Source organism: Colossoma macropomum, unplaced genomic scaffold (genome assembly GCF_904425465.1).
Source record: "Colossoma macropomum unplaced genomic scaffold, Colossoma_macropomum, whole genome shotgun sequence".
Taxonomy (NCBI): domain Eukaryota; kingdom Metazoa; phylum Chordata; class Actinopteri; order Characiformes; family Serrasalmidae; genus Colossoma; species Colossoma macropomum.
This window is the reverse complement of record NW_023494784.1, coordinates 4,166,493-4,186,862: the sequence shown is the minus strand read 5'-3', so window position 1 is coordinate 4,186,862 and position 20,370 is coordinate 4,166,493. Positions and strand designations below refer to the sequence as shown.

The 20,370-nt window shown below is 39.9% G+C and overlaps 1 protein-coding gene across 1 annotated transcript; it reads left to right on the top strand.

Annotated features, from left to right (window-relative positions):
* The first annotated feature begins 454 nt into the window (after nt 1–454).
* Nucleotides 455–19,291, top strand: LOC118809333 (B-cell receptor CD22-like). Its single transcript, XM_036572529.1, has 10 exons — nt 455–518; nt 9,591–9,932; nt 10,237–10,455; nt 10,536–10,817; nt 13,016–13,279; nt 13,362–13,601; nt 17,569–17,659; nt 17,796–17,832; nt 18,649–18,726; nt 18,801–19,291. The coding sequence occupies exons 1-10, from the start codon at nt 455–457 to the stop codon at nt 18,849–18,851; spliced, it is 1,668 nt and encodes a 555-aa protein (XP_036428422.1). The 3' UTR covers nt 18,852–19,291.
* Nucleotides 19,292–20,370: the final 1,079 nt, after the last annotated feature.

Here is a 20,370-nt window from a genome sequence, read left to right as displayed (position 1 = left end):
AAGCAAAATGTTAAGTATCAGACTGTCAAAAATATGTTGCAAACACAAAACACAAACTTAATTGTTTATAAAGGTCATTACTCATTTCACTAATTTGATCTTGGTCATTTGGTTTCATTCATTTGTACACACCCACTCTGAGAGCCATTGACCGTCCGCAGCATGGTGGAACATGTTGTACTGAGTGCAGTATTTCCAGTGCAGAGAGGATCTCACTGTCATTTCCAATATCATCAGCAATGTTTGTCATATTCTTTTTAAATTATTGTAACACTTGTTCAGGGTGCTGTGTAAAATGCATATTTTGAAGTTGAAGTGTATTAGCTAAAGCTTTCATGAGCTGATCAGGTGTGTCGGGGCAGGAAATTGTTAAATCTACTGTGGGTTGAGGGAAATAACACAGCACTGCATAAACACAGTGAAGAGTGGAAAATATCACTGATTACTGACGGATATGAGTTACTGCTGCTGTGAGAAGTTCAGTTCAGCGCTTCTCATCGCTGGGCTGCGGACCACAAGTGGGTGCGTTATGGCAGGCCTGTGTGCAGGAGGATGCAGTAGTTGGTAGTGGACCAGTAACAGCATTTCAAGTCATAAAAGCATGAGTGAACAAATAATTAACTTAATAACAAGTAAAAATCTAAAAAAGTAAAAGCTGAACAGTTATAAAAAATACAGATATTAACAGAGATGTACAAGTAAAAACATCACAGGAGTAGGCTAATTAAACACCATCAGTTTGAGACTATGTGCGATGCAGGCAGTTAGCTAGTCAAAGATGAAGACATTTCTTAGGGCGCTTTCACACATACACTGTATGGCCAAAAGTTTGTGGACACCTGCGTTTTCAATGTTTCATCCAAAATTAAGAATATTAAGAAGGAGTTTGACCTCCTTTACTGCAGTTATAGTCTCTACTATTCTGGGGACGCTTTACATTAGATGTTGGAACATTGCTGGGAGGATTTGATTGAGCATTAGTGAGGTCATGTACTGATGTTGGATGGTCAGTGCTGGATCACTCCAACTCATCCCAAAGCTATTGGATGGAGCTCCAACACTTCACTGCTCCACAACCCAATGCTGGAGGGCTTTAAACTCCTCTAGCTCACACTTCACATGAGGCATGTTGGCCTTAGGCTCATGTACAGCTGCTACAGAGCAACCTGTTCCATTGTCAGTATTTTCTATGGAGGTTATACAAGTGTATTTCATTTTGTGTGCATATGAACTCCTGTGTCAGCAGTGGGTGCACCTTAATGTATCTGAATTCACTAACAAGAAGGAATGTCCACAAATGTTTGGACATATAGTGTATCTTTTTTGGTGTGGTCCTATCATTTTTTCTTTAGAATCGCATTCAGAATCACTTTATTTTGCCAAGTATGTTACTTATGCAAGGAATTAGTCTTGGTGAGTCACACAATATAAATATTTTTAAAAATGTAACATCTGTACAGTTTTTAAATTATAACATTGTTACAAGGGAGTTACTGTAATACCATAAGGCTTGTTGGTTTAGTTTAGGGTAAAAGTGTGAGGTGTCCACTTTGTGTAATGAGCACTACAGCTCTGGGGAAAAACCTGTCAGTGTGTCTGGCTGTGCTGGTTTTGATGGTCCTGGATCTTCTACCAGAGGAAAAGGGTGCAGTGTTGGGTGCGGTGGGGGAGATGATGCTAACACAAAGGACTTCAGTTCCAAAAGCTATTGTTTCCATCCTACTTCTTAGCCAGACATTTTGTTTTTTTCCTATTATTTTTAATTCATTACAGATTTATAAAAGTTCTGTGACTGAACTGAGAAGACAATCTGATCTTTTTTTTCAGACCCTAATTCTCAAGTTTTCAGTGTCAGCACTTAATAAAAAAATTTGCTCAAAGTGTTCTGTCAGTCTATTCTAAAACAGGCTTTCTATCTCAGCCCTCTAGTTTACAGGACACTGCTGCTCCAAATCATCACTGTCTTGGTGTGTTAGTGTGTGTTGTGCTGGTACGAGTGGATCAGACACAGCAGTGCTGCTGAAGTTTTTAAACACCAAGTTTTTGTCCACTCACTGTCCACTCTATTAGACACTCCTACCTTGTCAGTCCACCTTGTAGATGTAAAGTCAGAGACGATAGCTCATCTGCTGCTGCACAGTTTGTTTTGGTCATCCTCTAGTCCTTCATCAGTGGTCACAGGACGCTGCCCACAGGACGCTGTTGGCTGAATATTTTTGGTTGGTGGACTATTTTCAGTCCAGCAGTGACACTGAGGTGTTTAAAAACTCCAGCAGCACTACTGTGTCTGATCCACTCACACCAACGAAACACATTTTAACACATCACCACCACCACGTCAGTGTTACTGCAGTGCTGAGAATGATCCACCATCCAAATAGTACCTGCTCTGTGAGGGTCCATGGGGGTCCTGACCACTGAAGAACAGGGTAAAAGGGGGCTAACAAAGTATCAGAGAAACAGATGGACTACAGTCTGTAACTGTAGAACTACAAAGTGCACCTATATAGTAAGTGGAGCTGATAAAATGGACAATGAGCGCAGAAACAAGGAGGTGGTCATAATGTTATGACTGATCAGTGTATTTTTCAAAAACAAAACAAAAAAATCGCAGTTTCAATACTTGTTGACTTTGTACTGTTTTCAATTATAAATAGGATTTAAATCATTTGTACATAATTACATTCTCTCACTGCAATTTTTATTTACATTCTGCACAGCATCCCAACTCTTTTGGAAATATGGTCGTGCAATTACTTGAGTATTTTCCACCCCTGACTGTTGATGTTGGATATTAAATATTATCAGCAGTATTTAACACTGTGGCTCCACTCTGTCCATCAGAACATCAGACAGTCTGAGTGTTACAGATAAATAAGTGCCCCCTTACACACATTCTTTTTTTTTTTAAATATAAACATAAATAATAATCAGGATTTCCAGAATTCAGATATAATGTGTGTGTGTGTGTGTGTGTGTTTAGTCCTGCAGGTGAAAGTGGATTGTAAACATGCAGAAAAGAGAGTGGTGAAAAAGACTTGTTCCTCCACCTGCAGCTCCAGTGGAAACTGTTACTACAATTGGTACAGGAATGGACAATATGTAGGCTGTTCATTAAGTGACAAGGTTTGGTTCGTCTCCAGCAGCTCATCTATTCAGGACAAATACTCCTGCCTGGTGTATAACTACGCCTTCCCTCAGCAAAACTGTAAGTGTCCGTTAGTCTGTCTCTCAGCACTAAACCACTGAAGAAATTAATTCCAGAAGAAATTCTAAACCAGGAAATGGATTGTGGGCTCAGAATTATAAGACTTGATCTGAGAGACTGACCATCAAAGAAACAAAGAAATTTTGTTCACAGTGTAATAAAATATAGCATGTCTGCTACTGTATGTACTCAAAGAAATCATACATGTACATCACTGTGCAAAAGTCATAGACTTCCTTTCGTTTATTTAATTTCTAGTCAAAACAGCCGTTAAGTACAAATGATTCATTTTGCCATATCAGGGATAAAAACAGAGAATAAAGTTTTATACATTAATCAGAAAATCACACGGAAACCTCAACAACTAAATGTACGTGTCGTTGTTTAGTGTTTTCACTCTTTACCTTTATTACAGCTTCCATTCTTTTCAAGAGACTCACTTTCAGTTTCTCAAAGAGATCTGCAGACACACCTCCAAAGTTCAGTTGTAGAAGTTGGTTTAACCTTTCTCTCAGCCATTTTGACCAATAAAATCTAGTTGTTATGAGATTAAGTGTATGATCCACACCCATGTAATCCTGAAGACTTTGCAGAACTACAGCACAGAATTCTTCAGAAAGGCAAGCTGATATGTTGGAGAATTGCTTTGTAAGCATCTACGATACAGAATCCAGTGATGAAACCTGAAACGACTCCACTGCTATAGTAGATAAGTAATTTGGGGAGACTCCTTTCGGACCGCTGGAATTAGCTTTTCACCATTCTCCATCTGGATTGTAACTTCCCAGAGGAGGGGCCAGCTAGTTGTTTGTTTCTGATTTTATCTTCAGAAAAATAAGGAATGATGGGTAAACAACCATGTTGGTCTTTGTTCACAAAACTGTCCATGACTGACACTAGAATTATCCAGATATGTGTGAGTAAAACGATGTATGCACTCTTGTTCTTTTTGAGATGTTGCATCATTAGTTAACCTACCTTGAGGTCTTCTTGATAGAACATCTGCATCAGCATTGTGTTTGCCTGCTCTGTATTTGAGCTTAAATGTGAAAGTTGACAAAGCTGCCAGCCACCTATAACTTGCTGCATCCATCTTGGCAGTAGTATGGATGTATGTCAAGGGATTACTATCAGTTACAATAGTAAAATGGCTCCCATACAAGTAGTCATTAAACTCTTCAGTTATTGCCCACTTTAATTCTAGAAATTCAAGTTTGTGTGCTGGGCACTGCACAAACCCCTTACTAGCATATGCGATGACTCGCATACTGCCCTCTTGTTCATGATACAAGGCTGCTCCTAGCCCTGTGGTGTTGGCGTTAGTGTGCAGGGCATAGAGGCAGAAGCTGTAGTCAGGGTTGGGATAGCTACTGAAAAATTAGTAGTTAGTTACTTTGTAGCTACTTTCTCAAATCTAGCTACTTTTGAAGAGTAGTGCACTACTTTTTAGCTACTTTCAAAGCATGATTGTCAATGTTTGTGGCTCTCCACCTGACACTCCAGACAAACCCAACTGATAGTGTGAACAAGACACTGCATTTAATCCTGTGCCGGAAAGAAACATACAATCGAAAAGCTGCAAATATACAAAAAGATCACCATAAAGTAAGTTTAAGTGTAACCAACAATCAAACTTGCACAACCAAAGGCGTAATATCCTACAAAAATTTAGACTAAAGGCAAAGTCAATCATTACAGGTTTTTCCTAAAAAAATCAAAGCATTGTCAAATGCTGAAATAAAACTGCTCCAGTTCAAACATTTCAGCAAGATAAATACTAATAATCTCTTCTATAACTATGTTTTATCACCTGTCTGTAAAGCACTTTGAGCTGCCACCGACATGAAAAGTGCTATATAAATAAAATTATTATTATTATTATTATTATTATTATTATTATTATCATTATTATTAGAAACATGACATTCAGAGTCCTTTGTTAAACTTCAGCAACTCTTTAGCCTCAAAACTCTCATCAGTAACCCTGACTCTGCACAGTACTGAAAATGTTTTCTCCGCTTTAGCTAAGCCAGGAGTCGGCAATACACGGCTCTTTTACTGCCCTGATGCGGCTCCACAGCAAAATAACAATCATCCTTTGCTGTAAAATAAAGCTCTGCTGGTCATTATAACACAGTTTTAACAATAAATGGACCTAAATGCTAGAGGTAACACAAATAAAGCTAATTCACCAACGTTAACGCTTTAAAGTGACGTGCAGACATGCTGGTCACAGCAACGCAGATAACAGTCTCGCCTAGCTCGTAGCTAATGAAATGGCAAAGAGAAAGATTAAAGATGAATATCGATAGCTTGGAGACTAATGGACTTATTTGCATTTATAATGACTTAAGCTGATTCCTTATACATTTAATCTGCATCGAGAAACTGTCAAACACTAAGTTGCGAAGCTGAAGTCAGTTTCTCCTTTGCCACCTTCTTGTTTGAATTGTCCCGTTGCACCTTAAATGGCGCAGCAGTACATTCTAGCGCCTCAGGCATCACTTAAGGTGGAACGGGATAATTCAAACAAGAAGCTGGCAAATGAGAAACGACTTTAGCCTCGTAAAAAAAAAAATGTTGAGAGACACTTTACAAGAAACACTACTTTCGCAGAAATGTTTCCTGCTGGAGATGTGAGAAAAGCATCTATAGCTGAGCTAAAGCTTAAAGTCTATGTTTTATGTTTATGATTCAGCCTATACTTCACTAGTACATTAACACATACTGATATTTACCACCATGATGGTAAAATGGGCATAAAATGGTTGTGGCTCCCAAGGTAGTTTCATTTTTGTTGAAAGGACAAAATGGCTCTTCTTAACATTTGGGTTGCGACCCCTGAGCCAAACCTACGAGTAAGGGGTGATCAGTGCATGTGTGACGATTCAACAGAATTCAGACGCTCGCGGATAAAAGGAGCAACAGTTGTTTTACTATCGTCAGGCAAAGCCGTGGTCAGAAAACAGGCGTGGGTCAAATCCAAAAAAGCCAGCCAGATCACAATCGTGATAATAATACCAGGCAGTCAAGATCAAAGGGATAAAGCAAAAATCGTGGTCAAAGAACAAGCCAAAACGTCAAAAACACAGATCCACAGCAGGCAGAAGTACCAAGGGGTTAGGCAAAAAACAAGGTCAGGGAAACAAAGCACAGGTCATAACAGGCAAAGACAATCAGAAATATAACGCTCGGTAAGTTCTTGGAATAAACAATACCTCGCAATGTCTACATCTAAAGCCCGGGCTTATATACTGAACTAATACAGTCATATGACAAGATACACAGGTGCACCACATTAGTATTCAGGCGATCGGGAGCGCTGATAGGTGCGTGTGCTATTGTCTGATGTCATGTGATCTCCTGAAGGATTGTGGGCAATGGAGTCTGTTTTGGTTTCCGAGTCCGAGGGAAGTTGTTTTGACATGTGATCTCCACATGCATGCTGGGAAATGAAGTCCGAATCTTCCCGATGCGTGACAGCATGGGACCAGCGCTTGACCATTTGCTCAGTCAGGATTGCACAATCGCGACCAGCCCAGTTAACGCCCGCGTTCTATCGTTCAAATTTTGCATGGATCGCCTGAAGCCTGTAGCAAAATTGTAGCAAAACTTATCGCTATAGCTACACAAAAATGTGTAGGCGCTACAGCTATTCGCTACATTTCATAAAACTATAGCCGCTACAGCTATTAGCTACAGAAAATTGTAGTTAGCTACAAAAAGCAGCACGCAACTTAGCTACTCCCCCATCCCTGGCTGTAGTAAGTTTTATTATGATGGTGTTTAACGCAAACTCATAGGCAGGTGTCCACCAACCACAAAAGGGTTTCTTTGGGTCATAATACTGGCTGGTCTTAACTTCAGTCAGGGGCTTACTGATGCTAGAATAAGCCTTGATAAATCATCTGTAGTATCCTGAAAAACCAGGGAAAGATTGTAAGTCTTTGAAGTCTTGGGGTCTGGACCATGTTTTCAAGGCTTCCACCTTTCACCTCAGGGTCAATCTCTATTCCGTCATGAGATATTATACATCCTAAATATCTTACAGAAGTTTGTAAAAATCTGTATTTCATCAGCAAAAGCTTAAATCCGTATTTCTTCAGGTGATTGAGCCTCGTCTCATGTTCCTGTGATGTCTTGGAGAAAATAATTCGGTCCTCAAGAAAGACTAGGAACTTCTTCAAATTCATATCTCTTCTACATTTCTCCATTAGATGAATGGTACCGGGAGCATTAGTAATGCCCTGCAGCATACAGTTGAATTCCCTGAAACCAAGGGGGGCACAGAAAAGTGGTATTTGCTCTGTCAGCCTCTTTCACCTTTCACCAACTCAAATATGACAAAACATGAGCATAGCTCAACATGTTTAACTAGTCTGTAACAGAAAATTCCTTAGTGTTTATCTAAATTACAAGTATTTTAAATAGCTAGAAAATAGCTAATCATTATTATAACAGAATAGGGAATCCCCATTGTATGGTTAGCATTTTGGGTAACTATAAATAGTATCATTCACTGCTTGTTTTCTTACCAGTGCTGGGACTCCACAGCAAACATTTGTCAATTGGGATAGTGAAGAACCTCTGGTTTCAGATCACAGTGAGTAGATATGCTTGATAAAGGTGAACTAAACCATTTTAATTCACATTCATCATCTTGTTTTCTCTTTCAGCGCAGGTTAGACTAGAGAGATCTTAACAGCGCCTGCTCTATTGGCTGCAGTTGTCCAAAGAGAACGTAAATTGCAGTGTCCTGCAGTATTATTACTTAATGTGGCTACATTGAGTTAGCTTATTGTCTGACAAACTTTCTAGATCTTGCAGCACTTAAAAAGCAATAGAAAAACAATAAAATAGCTGAGATTTGGACAACACTGAGAAAATAAACCTTTTTTTCTAATAATCATGTCTGTCCTTATTTTAAAGGACTAATCACATAAATATAAATATAGTTGAAATTTCTCTGCATAAGAATGCATATTGATTATTTTTCAATAATAGAAGCCACAGATTATCATTTGTATTATGATCTAATTTATATTGAGTCTTGTTAGGATCTTGTTTTATTTGCTTTTTTAACATGGGCTACATACACATCCTTTCAGACCCATAGTGCTGAGTCATCTTCTCACAGTGGAAGGATGGACAGAAACACCTGTGGATGTTCACATCTGGAGCAAGAAAACAGTTTGATTTTCTCCCGTCTCTCAAACAAGAAAGATTTAAGTGTTGTTTATTGTCTGGGGAAGAGGACAGAGCTGTAACCTGTAAATTAAAAGCTGATAGATTTCATATCATACTCAGTGTTGGAGGCGTTCATTTAATTTTCCTTTCAAAATGTTCCTGCTTTGTTTTTTCTAACAGTGCAAAAATGAGTGACGTACTTAATGACTGTTTTGAAAGGAAGTAAAATGAAACAGTGGTCTCTCAATTTTGCACAGTACTGAACATTTCATTGTGAGAATTTGCACAGATTTCATCAGCTTGTCAATATTTGGATCAAAAGCATCAAGATGTAACATGATAATTTCATAGTATAAAACTGTTCTATAATAGTATAAGTATTTCATACTACGTTAATAGTGTAAATGTAGTATACTCTATATTCTGTATGTTATGTGTATATAAAAAATGGAGAAAGATAAAATTTGTCTTTTGTGCTACATTAGTAGAAAATAGTTAAACGAAGAAACAAGGTGCTGTAATATGTTCATTTCCTTACATGTATTTACTATAGCACTGCGTCTCTTTGTTTTACTCAGTTATTCTGAAAGGTTTTAATGAGTGTTATTCTTTGGAAATGTTAGAAAGTAGCATGGTTGGATCCTGGTAATGACTGGGAATTTTAAAGAACTACATACAGCATCCTTAAATCAGAAAATTATTTTCTATAATGTAATACTGGAAGTCATACACTCTTAGGTGCCAGAAAAGGTTATTTGTGCACGGGTGGGAGCAGGACAAAACTCAGTTGTGGAGGAGCAGGAGCGGGACAAATGATTCTAATTTTCTGCAGGGGCACCAGTGGGATGGGCAGAAGGGGGACTGAAAAAACAGTCCCCGTGTAGACCCCCCTAGTGTGAAGATCCTTTTAAATTTGAAGAACCTCTACATAATATAAAGGTTTTTGGAAGAACTCCTCCGTTGGTAAAGTACCTTTACATAATGTGAAAGGTCTTTATACCTTCAAAAGGTTCTTACTCACACACCTCATTTGCAAACCTGGTTCTTTAGGGTTCTTAAAATGGTCCTATGTCATCACTCAAAGAAACTTTTTTGTCACCTTTTTTAAGAGTGTAGATAGTAATCTGTGAGAATCTTACAGCTGCAGACTGATATTATATCATTCTTTCTTCCTGACTGTGACTCTGTGTTCCAGGTGAAGAGCAGTGGGGTGTGACCTACACTCCTGAACGTGTCTGTGCTCTGAAAGGATCATCAGTTAATTTCTCCTGCACTTATAAACACCCTGAAGGACTCACAGTGACTAAATCACTCTGGTTCATTGAAAGTCAGTGGGAGCGAGATGTTGAGCCTGTGGATGTGGGAGAGTATAATCAGTATAAGGGGAGAGTGCAGTACAGCCAGACCCTGAACCACTGTAGAATGACCATCACTGACCTGAGAGAGAGTGACGCTCACACATACAAGTTCAGATTCTACACTGATGATCCTGACGGCATTTACTCAGGCAGACCTGGAGTCACTCTGTCTGTCACAGGTAACTCTGGATAATAAAGACCTGCATTCTGACTAATTCTGATATTTCAGTATGTGTAAAAGTGAATGAATGGATATTCAGTTAATCACAAGGAAGGAAAGAGAAAACAGACCTGTATTTTTCCCTCCCTGACTTTCCATGATGCAGCATAACAAATACCCCAACAGTGTTCAGATACTGACACCTGGAACAGTTAACCGAGTATCCATACACACCCCTACTAGATACATACAGTGAGTGTAGTTAACTGTAAGAGTATCTACAGATGAAAATAACACTAAACCTTGTTTAAAATCACCTGCAGGTCTGAAGGTTACAGTGTCAGATACAGATGGAGGAGTAAAGAAGCTGACCTGTAGCTCCACCTGCACTCTGCCCAACCCCACTTACATCTGGTACAAGAACAGACAGCCTGTATTTAACCAGAACAGAAATGAACTGAATCTGAGAGACAGAACTGTGGATGCAGGCAGCTACTCCTGCGCTGTGAAAGGATACGAGGAGCTCCGCTCTCCTGCTGTCTGTAAGGCCTCACTTTAAACTGTTATAGTTCAGTTTGTTCACTGCAGTTTCTTTCACTACAGCTAAGTTTGTGTGTTTTAGGTGTTTTTGATAAAGTCCTGCAGCTGACAGTGGAAGGTCCTGTAGCCACAGCGTCAGAGGGACAGACAGTAACACTGACCTGTAGCTCCACCTGCACTCTGCCTAGCAGATCCACTTACATCTGGTACAAGAACAGACAGCCTGTATCTCAGTGTGAATCTGCCTCCTGCTCTGTAGCTGTGGTCAGTGAAGCGGTCAACTATAGCTGTGCTGTTAAAGGCAGTGCTCTCCACTCTCCTCCAGTGTGTGAGTACAGATTTTCACATGCACTAATAATCTTCAGTACATTACTGTATACGAGAGTGCTTCAGGTATCAGATCAATTTAGTATGTTAAATAAAGGCAACTCAGCAAACAGACAATAATAAATAATACTAAAACATCTCAACTATGCATAGCTTGTTTATTAGGTGCACCAGTCTTCTACCTTCACTCCCCGGTCATTTTATCAGATATCAGGTACACCTGCCTTGTAAGTCCTTTATGTAGGTGTACAGTTACAGACTGTAGTCCATGTGCTGCTGCTCAGTTTTTCAGCCCCTCTACCCATCCACCAGGAATGGAAGGGGTGTGCTGTGGTATGAGTGTAACAGATATAGCAGTATTGCTGCAGTTTTTACAGTACTAGGGGGAGAGTCAACCCTCCAAGCAAAAATATCCAGACAAGAGAAACTCTGTGGTCAGAAACGGACTAGAGGATGACTAACACAAACTGTATATTACCAGATGAGCTGCAGTCTCTAACTGAACACCAGCAAGGTGGTGCTTTCAGAACTGGGTTAAGGGAAGCCTGGACACTTCCTGTTTCTCTTATCAACTTTGAGTTTATTCAGCAGTGCAGCAGCAGTATGTTATGAGATAACAAAGCCATACAGCACAGGCGATACAACGTTTTGAGAATATTCAGTTAAATATATTCAGCTAAATCTCTCACTCATTAGGTGCAGTATAAAAGTGTGTGGTTTGGAATGCAGCAGTACATCAGCCAGTGAGATGTGTTCAACAATTCTGCAGCTCCAGTGGCTGATTATAGCTCTGCTGTGCTACTCATTAGCTGCTCATTAAGCATCTTCAAGAGAAAGTTTAAGGTGTTTCCTGATTAAGGATTTTCCTGATTATTATGGTAAACTAGCTAGATGTTTACGTATTTTTATGTGTCATGATTCTGGCTTCTTATTGACCAGCTTATTTTTTAAAATTCGTTCCATGTTTAATGCCGCCAAATGTTTCTGCAGCAGCACTTAAGGTGTAACAGAAAACTAATAATAAGCTTACTTATTGTGCTTAAATTGTGCTTATTATTGGAGTTGCAGTCTGGGTGACAATGTGTTTGTGTAAAGTCTCATGCATTGATTGAAATGTTATAGACTTACGAGATATTCAGGTTAATGTTATATGGATCCAGTCCACAGATCAAGCTGATCTTCTCCAGATAGCACTTTCTGGAGATTGCATCTTGAGTGTCCACTTATCTTTTCATCTTTTTATGGTCATTCTGGTCTGTTTTGTTTGGTCTTCATCCACCTGTAGGGCTGTAGCTGCCGTAACAGTGAGGAGACAAGCTGTATCAGAACACAGTCAGAGTTACAGCTCACCTACCAGAATGTCAGCAGGGCATTCTTAATGATGTAATCGAATACTATGAATACAAAAATTCGAAATTCATCATTTGTAAATTATGAGTACACTGCACACCAGGCAGAAGCTTTATGTCTGTCTTGTTTGTGAGTGTGCTGTTGAGGAAAGTTCACAGATAGACCCTAGAGAGTGTTTGAGCTCCTGACCTTTTACCCTTCCGCTGTACAAGTGCCCTCTTGGTCATTGTGTATAGTAATTAAGTTTTATTTGTCCATTCTTCAACATTTTCAGTCTCGCCCAAGAAAAGAGCTCCTTGTCCAGCTCAGGTTCCAAGCTTTATCACTCCTGGTGCTGTGTTAACCCCTTGTGGAGATTTCACCCCAAAAACATGGATGGACACTTCACTACAGCACTAGAAAGCCAAACAATAAAGCACTGATGATCTCTTTAGGAAACAGTCACACTGCATAAAGCTGTTATTCTGATCAAAACATGATGTTTGGTCAGGCTCTGTCGAGCCCTTAGCTCACTAGTGCAGAGCAGTTCGGTAGTTCAGTAGGTAACGTTAACAGTCCCATACACTGGAACCTGTCGCTCAGTGGTATATTTACTGCTTTGGGAAAAACACTTAATAGTGTGTTTGGTTTCCTCTGAGACATGATTAGACTGTCTCTCATGATAAAAGTTTAATTCACATTCATGTTGCCCTTTTTTCTTTAAATTCATTATTATTATTGACATTAACTGCAGCTTATTGTAAAAAACATAGGTAATTACATAAATAAAGTGACAAGCACATTTAGTCAGTTGTCTTAGTTGTAGTCTTAAACTACAAAGAGAACCTATACAAGAAGTGTACCGGATTATGGGGTAACTTGAATCTTTATCACCTTTCCATTCAGGCTCCCCTAAGAACACCAGAGCGGTCATTCTTCCCTCTGGACAGAGAGTGGAGGGAGATTCAGTGACTCTGACCTGCAGCAGTGATGCAAACCCTCCTGTGCTCTCCTACTACTGGTTTAATCAGAGCTCAGATGTAGTGCTGGGAACAGGACAGAATTACAGCATCACCAGCATCAGCTCCCAGCACAGCGGACTCTACTACTGCACCGCTCACAACCAGCTCGGACAGAGCAGCTCAGGACCCTCCCGTCTGGATGTGTTATGTAAGAGCAGTTTGTTCTGTCTGATCTGTTTGTCTCTGAGTGTAAGAAGTTCAGTAACTAGTCGAGTCTCTGTCTTGTTCAGACTCTCCCAGACCTCCATCTGTATCTGAGATTGGGTTTAATGGCTCAGTCAGGCTGGTCTGTATCAGTGACTCCAACCCTGCCAGCTCTTACACCTGGTTCAGGAAGATAGGAGGAGACATCACACAGTTTGGAGAAGGAGCCAATTTAACTTTAGCTGCAGGAACAGATGGAGTTTTCTACTGTATGGCAGAGAATCAGTTAGGATCATCCAACTCATCAGAATGGACTTTTACATCAGGTATGTTATGGGTTGACTTCATGGCCTTTTTAATCAACTGTTAGTCAACAATCAGGCCTTTTAGTCAACCATAAAACAAAGTTGTTAATGAAAGAGTGTTTTTTTTTTCTGGATGAGGTGAGATTCTCAAGACGCTTAGCTCTTAGAAATTTTGACTTAATATTACTAGTTGCCATATGTTGCTACCATTGTGTACATTCAGTGCTAATTCAAAAATCACAGAAGAAATCATGGAACTTCTTCAAAATACAAACAGTTCTGGGTTCAGATTTGTAACTGTACTGTGCCGTACTGCCTGGTGGAAAATGTCTTAAGTCAACTATGAAACAATTGTTAATAAAAGAAAGAAAGAGTACTAGAGTACTAGCACTCCAGTGGATGAAGTGAGAGTCTCAAGACCTTCGCTCGTTAGAAGTCTTAACTAAATACAGTGCTGTCCTCAAATATTGACAACCTGGATAAACGACCAAAATGGGCTGTAAAAAACATTCTTTATTGTTGATCATTGATCTTTCTTTCAAAACAATAACAAAGTCTAACCTTTATTTGAAGTACAGTGCTTGAAAGAAAAGTCCTATATCTGACAAAATAAATATTTTTCTTAAATCTGTATAAGTCACAATTGTTGGTACAATTTTGTTGCTGGCTTCATTTAAGCTTCCCTTAAGCTTTCCTTAAGCTTCCCTTCAGCTCAATCTACATGTTTTCTATGGGGTTTAGGTCAGGGGACTGGGGTGGCCATGGTAAAACCTGAATTCTGTGGTCAGTGAACCATTTTAGTGTTGATTTTGAGATGTCATTTGGATCATTGTCCTGGAAGATCCTAATGTAGCCCAGTTTAAGCTTCCTGGCTGAGGCAGTCAGGTTTTGATTTTATTGCTGCTGATACTCGATGGAGTCTGTGACACCATATATCCAAACAAGTTCAAGCCTTTGGAAGAAAAACAGCTCCACAACATCAAAGATCCACCACAATACTTCACAGGGGGGTTGAGCTGTTTTTCTGTATGACTCTTTTTGTGTCTGTGCCAAACTCATCTCTGCTGTTTGTTGCCATAAAGCTCTATTTTGGTCTCATCTGACCACAAATCATGGCAAATCATTAGGAGGGCTTTGTTGATTGACTTTGCTGTCATTTCATCTGACTTGGGACCATATGTTCTGGACACTCGGGTGAAGAGAGATGCTGAGCTGTCAACCGATCACCATCAGGTGGTGAGTTGGATCAGATGGCAGGGAAGACAGATGGTCAGACCTGGTAGGCCCAAGCAAATAGTGAGGGTGTGATGGTAAAGACTATCAGAGGCCCCTGTTTGGAATGATTTTAACTCCCACCTCTGGGAGAGCTTTGTCACGTTCCAGAGGATGTAGGGGACATGGAGTCTGAATGGATCCTGTTCAAAACCTCCATTGTGGAAGCTGCCAGGCGTAGCTGTGGCCAAAAGCTTATTGGTGCCTGTCAGGACGGTAAACCAAGAACACTCTGGTGGACACTGGTGGTGAGGGAGGCCATCAAGCTGAAGAAAGAAGCCTTTAGGGACTGGATGGCCTGGAGGACTCCCGACTCAGCAGATAGGTACAGACAAGCAAAAAAGGTGGCAGCAGCAACGGTGGCGGAAGCAAAATCCAGGGCATGGGAGGAGTTCGGCGAGGCCATGGAAAAAGACTTTCGGTCGGCCTCAACGAGGTTCCAGACACCTGTCCGGCAACTCAGGAGTGGTCAGGGTGGTTTCGCCCAAGCTGTATTTGAAAATTTCAAATGAGGATATGGTCGGTCAGTGGAAAGAACACTTTGAGTAACTCCTTAATCCGAGAGACATGCCTCCCTCATGGGAGTCAGGGCCAGAGGCTTCTAGCATATCAGGCTTCATTTCCCTGGTTGAGGTCACTGAGCTATTTGGCAAGCTCCTCAGTGGCAAGGCACAGGGGGTGGATGAGATTTGCTCAAAAATGCTTAAGGCTCTGGATGTTGTGGGGCTATCATGGTTGACATGCCTTTGCAGTATTGCATGGACCTTGGGAACAGTACCCTTGGACTGGCAGACTGGGATGGTGGTCCTATTTTTAAGAAAGAGGACTGGAGGGTGTGTGCCAACTACCGGGGTAACAATTGGTTTAATTCACTGACCATAGGCTTCTAGTGGCAACATATGTGAATGTTAAAGTCCCCCAGAATCAATGTCCGGTCTGACATCACAGTTACTACAGATAAAAAGTCAGAAAATTCCTTAATAAAGTCCTTATTTGTTTTAGGTGGCCTGTAGATAAGAATGCAGAGCAGGGTGTCTATGGATTCAACTTTAAAAATAAGTGAGTCAAAGCTAGAATACACATCAGTAGAGAGAGCAGAGCATTTGTATCCATTTCTAAGAACAACTGCAACCTCTCCACCTCGTCCGGTCCGCAGAGAGTTGAAAAAGCTACAGTAGGGCACAGATCATCAGCTCAGAGCTGCGTTCCAACTAAAAGTAAAAAGTCTAGCTCTTGTCATTTAAATCTAGTGATTTAAATTGAAGGACTGACCTTGATACTGACCTAACGTTAGCAAAGGCCATTCTTGCAGCTGGGACAGATTTTTGAGATGCCCAAGATTCATGTTCTAAAGACCGCAGGTTTCAGTTTTCAATGCCTCTTCTGCTGCGAGCAGGTGTTCTCTGGATCACAGGGCAGTTGAGCTGTACTGATGATTGTGCAGGGTGAACAGGCACCAGAAGAGCTTGGTTCTGTGCACGAGAGTAGAAGCGCAACTTCACTCTCACTCCAACTTGTTTTCCACGCTTTCTCTGGCACTTCCTTTTCTGCATGGTGCAGCAGGACAAGCGGCAAACACATGCTTCAGTCACCGGGGAGAACTGCAGATGACAAAAGCAATCTTGATCCGTCTGATGGGCGGGTGTGTCCATGGCAGATCGTATTGTGAGCAAAGCTTCACGGTCATATTGAAACTGAATTGCTGATAGTGTCTGGAGCTGCTGGATGAGGCACACAAGCCCAAACACACATAAAACGGGTAGCAGCAAGGCAGGTAGGAACGGGGTCGCCAGGATTCTTAACATCTGCATTGGTTTTAAGTTTTATAATAATTGCTCATAAGAACTTTAAAATATGAAATATGAATGAGAATATAGTTGTTAGATTTCATTAATAATTTCTTGGTGTTGCTAATATAGATTTGAGGAAAATACTTATTTCACAGTAAGGTTTTTTTTTTAATCAGTGGTTAGTTTTTTGTTTTTAAATAAATAAATACTTTAAATAAAACACCAATAGGATACAAACTGAAGAGGGATTTCACAGCCTGTTTTGCTCATGTTTCCCGGGGGTGCCAGCATTTTAGGAGTGCAATGTATTTGTTATGACATTAAGTGCAAAAAAATAATGAAATAATAATGTAGTTGTGTAAGTAATTACATTTGCATTTGTTTTGCATTATGTGTAGACAGGTTTAAATCAGCACTTCAGACTTGTTCTGTATTTATTTATTTGAATTAATGATAAAAACAAGGATGGTTCAGAAAGCAGTCTGGGTAGAAATGTGGAACAAACTGTAAAGTCTGGAATGATGATCCTTGATGATGTGTGGAAACCCTTCAGTTGCTCCTTTCAGACGGGAAGCAGATCCTGATAGACATGAACAGCACAATCTCTAATCGTTTTCCCACAACTTCCATTCCAGTAACTCTGATACAGTCTGTCTGCAGAAACAACACTCAACAACCACTTTGGAAATGGGCGGGGCTAAACTGCTGTAGGTGGAATGGGTGGGGCTAAACTGCTGTAGACTGAATGGGTGGGGCTAAACTGCTGTAGGCTGAATGTGTGGGGCTAAACTGCTGTAGGCTGAATGGGTGGGGCTAATTATATGGGCCCTTATTACAGATCCACTAAATGCTTTTGTAAATCTGGTAGTTCAGTGTAACAGTATTTATCATTTTAATGCTCTAAAAGTTTCTTTATCTCTGTTCAGCTGGGCTGTGGAAGCAGTTTGCTGTTTGGGGAACTGTTGGATTTGTTTCTGCTCTGGTTCTGTTTCTTATTATTGCTGTTCTCTGCATTTGGTGAGTGACTGTATTCTTTGGTTATTACTATGAATATCTAAATATGTATCTAAACACAGTTTTAATCATGAATTCAAATTTATCCTCAAATGGAAACTCTTAAATCAGCCTGTTTGTGTTTAATCTGTGTGATCAGGAGGAAAAGAGGAGCAGAGAGAGGAGCTGATGTTCAGGTACTGAGAGAAAGTTTTACTCTTTCTGTTTATAAACATGTTCCTTTAAAGTTGATACCAGAGATGGTATTTTGTCTGTCAGTTTTGCTGCAGTCAAAATCAGTCACTACTACAACAGCATTCTTCTGCAGCTCACAGTGGTGTGAGGCTCAATATGGCTTCAAATAATATGGTTTTCATTACAGAAAAACCTCCTGATGGACACAATGAAGCACTAGATAGATAAACTAAATGCAGTGTTTAAAGAAAAGAGGGAAAACAAGTTGAAACAGTTGGCTATGCTAGTTAGCACAATAGCCATTATAGCTGAAGTTTATAGCTAATCTAGCTGTAGTTTTAATAAGTCACAGATCTCACTGAGATTTCGGCTAAAACTGGGTGGGGCTAAAACTCCTGTCGGCTAAATGAGTAAGTGAAGCTAAAACATCACAATTTACTGTGTGTACTGCTTCAGTTGTCCATCAGACTGAAGGTTCTTCTGTAATGAAAGGCTTGTTATTTGAAGCTGTGTTGAATCTGAAAGGTTTACAGTTCCTGCAGCTAAAAACTGGACTATAATTCTGTACCAAAGACTCGAGACTTGACTCTGACTCATGAATAGACTTGTAAGCATCTCTGAAAGATCCTAAATAGAAACTGAAGCTTTGTTTTCTCTGAAAGGCTCCAAAGTCTGGAGACGAAACATACTCAGCTCTGAGCCCCAACACCATGTTCTCTGATTATGACACTCTGACTGTAAGTCTGGTGTGTGTGACTGAGTATTATTGTGGTTAGTGTATTTAGATTTATTATTTTAAATATTATTTTATTTTACAGCCTGTTAGAGACTCTCCTAGTGACACGTACTCAGCCCTGAACCCTGAAACCAGGACGTCTGATAACGACACTCTGACTGTAAGTCTGCACTCTGTGTACCTTCATTCTCTGGTTGAGCTTCATAACAGTTCCTAAGATCTCCTGTTTTTCAGGTTGTCCGTCCTCACCCAGTGATGAGAAGAGCTCCAGAGAACGAGAACTAACAGCTGTGTTCATTTACTCTTCATTCACCACTGTAGCTTCAGCTCTATGGACAGAACATTAAAGAGGCGTACGGAGGATTTCTGAGGATTAAAGAGCTTTTAGAGCTCAAAACACATCAGATGATTCCTAAAGTCAGAGTGATTCTCTCAGATCAGTCAGAGGAGCTTCTGTTTATGAAGGGTCTTTATTCACTGTTGTGCTTTTATACACCATGATGATTCAAACATGGACCAGAATCAGGCAGTTCTGATCATTCAGTATGAACAGAGTTAAGATGATTTGAATCCTGTTTGATTAAAATGTCACTGTGTACAGTTAGATTTATTAATATAATTTTTCTAAGTTTGGATATTTTAAATCACTTTTTTGTAGCTTTATTCTTGTGTGTTTTCATTATTTTAGATTAGTAGATCCTCTTAAACTCTTCTATAGTTGTTCTATACTGTCATTGTTCTAAATGTGCTACTAAAAACAGACTATTAATAAAGTTTTGAAGCAGGTTTTGTTTTCCTGTTTAATGAACAGTGAACAGGTGAGAGATTCCTGGATGGATCTGCTGGCTGTTTTCATCACTGCTTTCCTTCAGCTTCCTTATTTCAGCTCTTCCAGTTCATGTAAAGCTAGCTGTAAGTAATTGGGGTGTTTTTACAAAAATAGCAGCTTGTTAATTAGATGTATAGAAAACATACAGAAATATGTAACATTCATAAGGAAGCAGGTTTGGTAAATATTGGTTAAGTACTAAGCAAGTTACTGCCTGTTTAAACTTGACGAATCATATTTCAGTGTGTGTGTTTGTTTACCAGTAGAACTGGACTTTTCCCATATGGCGGACATGCAGACCCACCACTGCGATTGAGAATGACCAGCGCAGCGTCAATGTCAGTGTTATAATGCACAATTTGCAAGATTTAGAGGAAATAAGGAAGCTAAAATATAATCTAGTCTAATCAGTGGCACAGATAATCCATTACTGATAAACTACAAACTGACAGTTTCTCCCACAGACCTTTTGCACTTTGCAGGAGTTTGAGTTTGTAGTGATGAATGCAGTGAATGTTTCTGTTCTGCACTCACAGATATTCATACTGAGCCTCCTGATATGAACCAGCACCATGACTATTAATGCTGCCTTTAAAACACATCGTACTGCACTTTTCCTGTTTATCTGTTTAGGAAATAAATATATCCACTGTGTTTAGATTAAGTCAGATGGTTAAACAGGAACAAAGAGAGAAAACAGAAGAGGGCCCAGTTTCCCAAAAACACCTTAGTGTTAAGATCATCTTAACTGGGAGAGAGAGAGTTCAGAGTGATGCTCGCTCTACCATTTAAGAATCATCTTTGTGCTCAGATGCTTTTGGGGAACAGCCATAACTGTAGGAAGAGGAGGAGCTCTAGAAAAAAGCAGTAATAAAATAATAACACAAACAGACATTTTTTAGAAAAATAATCACACCATGTCATTTTCCCCATAATTACACCATTCCTACTGTCTGAAATATGAACATGAGACAG

Bases quoted from the DNA above. Each gene is read 5' to 3' on its own strand.
- LOC118809333 (XM_036572529.1), top strand. From the start codon at position 455: ATGAGTTACTGCTGCTGTGAGAAGTTCAGTTCAGCGCTTCTCATCGCT. The intron at 10,818-13,015 runs GTACATTACTGT...CTTTCCATTCAG, and splicing joins ACATGCACTAATAATCTTCA to GCTCCCCTAAGAACACCAGA. The intron at 13,280-13,361 runs GTAAGAGCAGTT...TGTCTTGTTCAG, and splicing joins CTCCCGTCTGGATGTGTTAT to ACTCTCCCAGACCTCCATCT.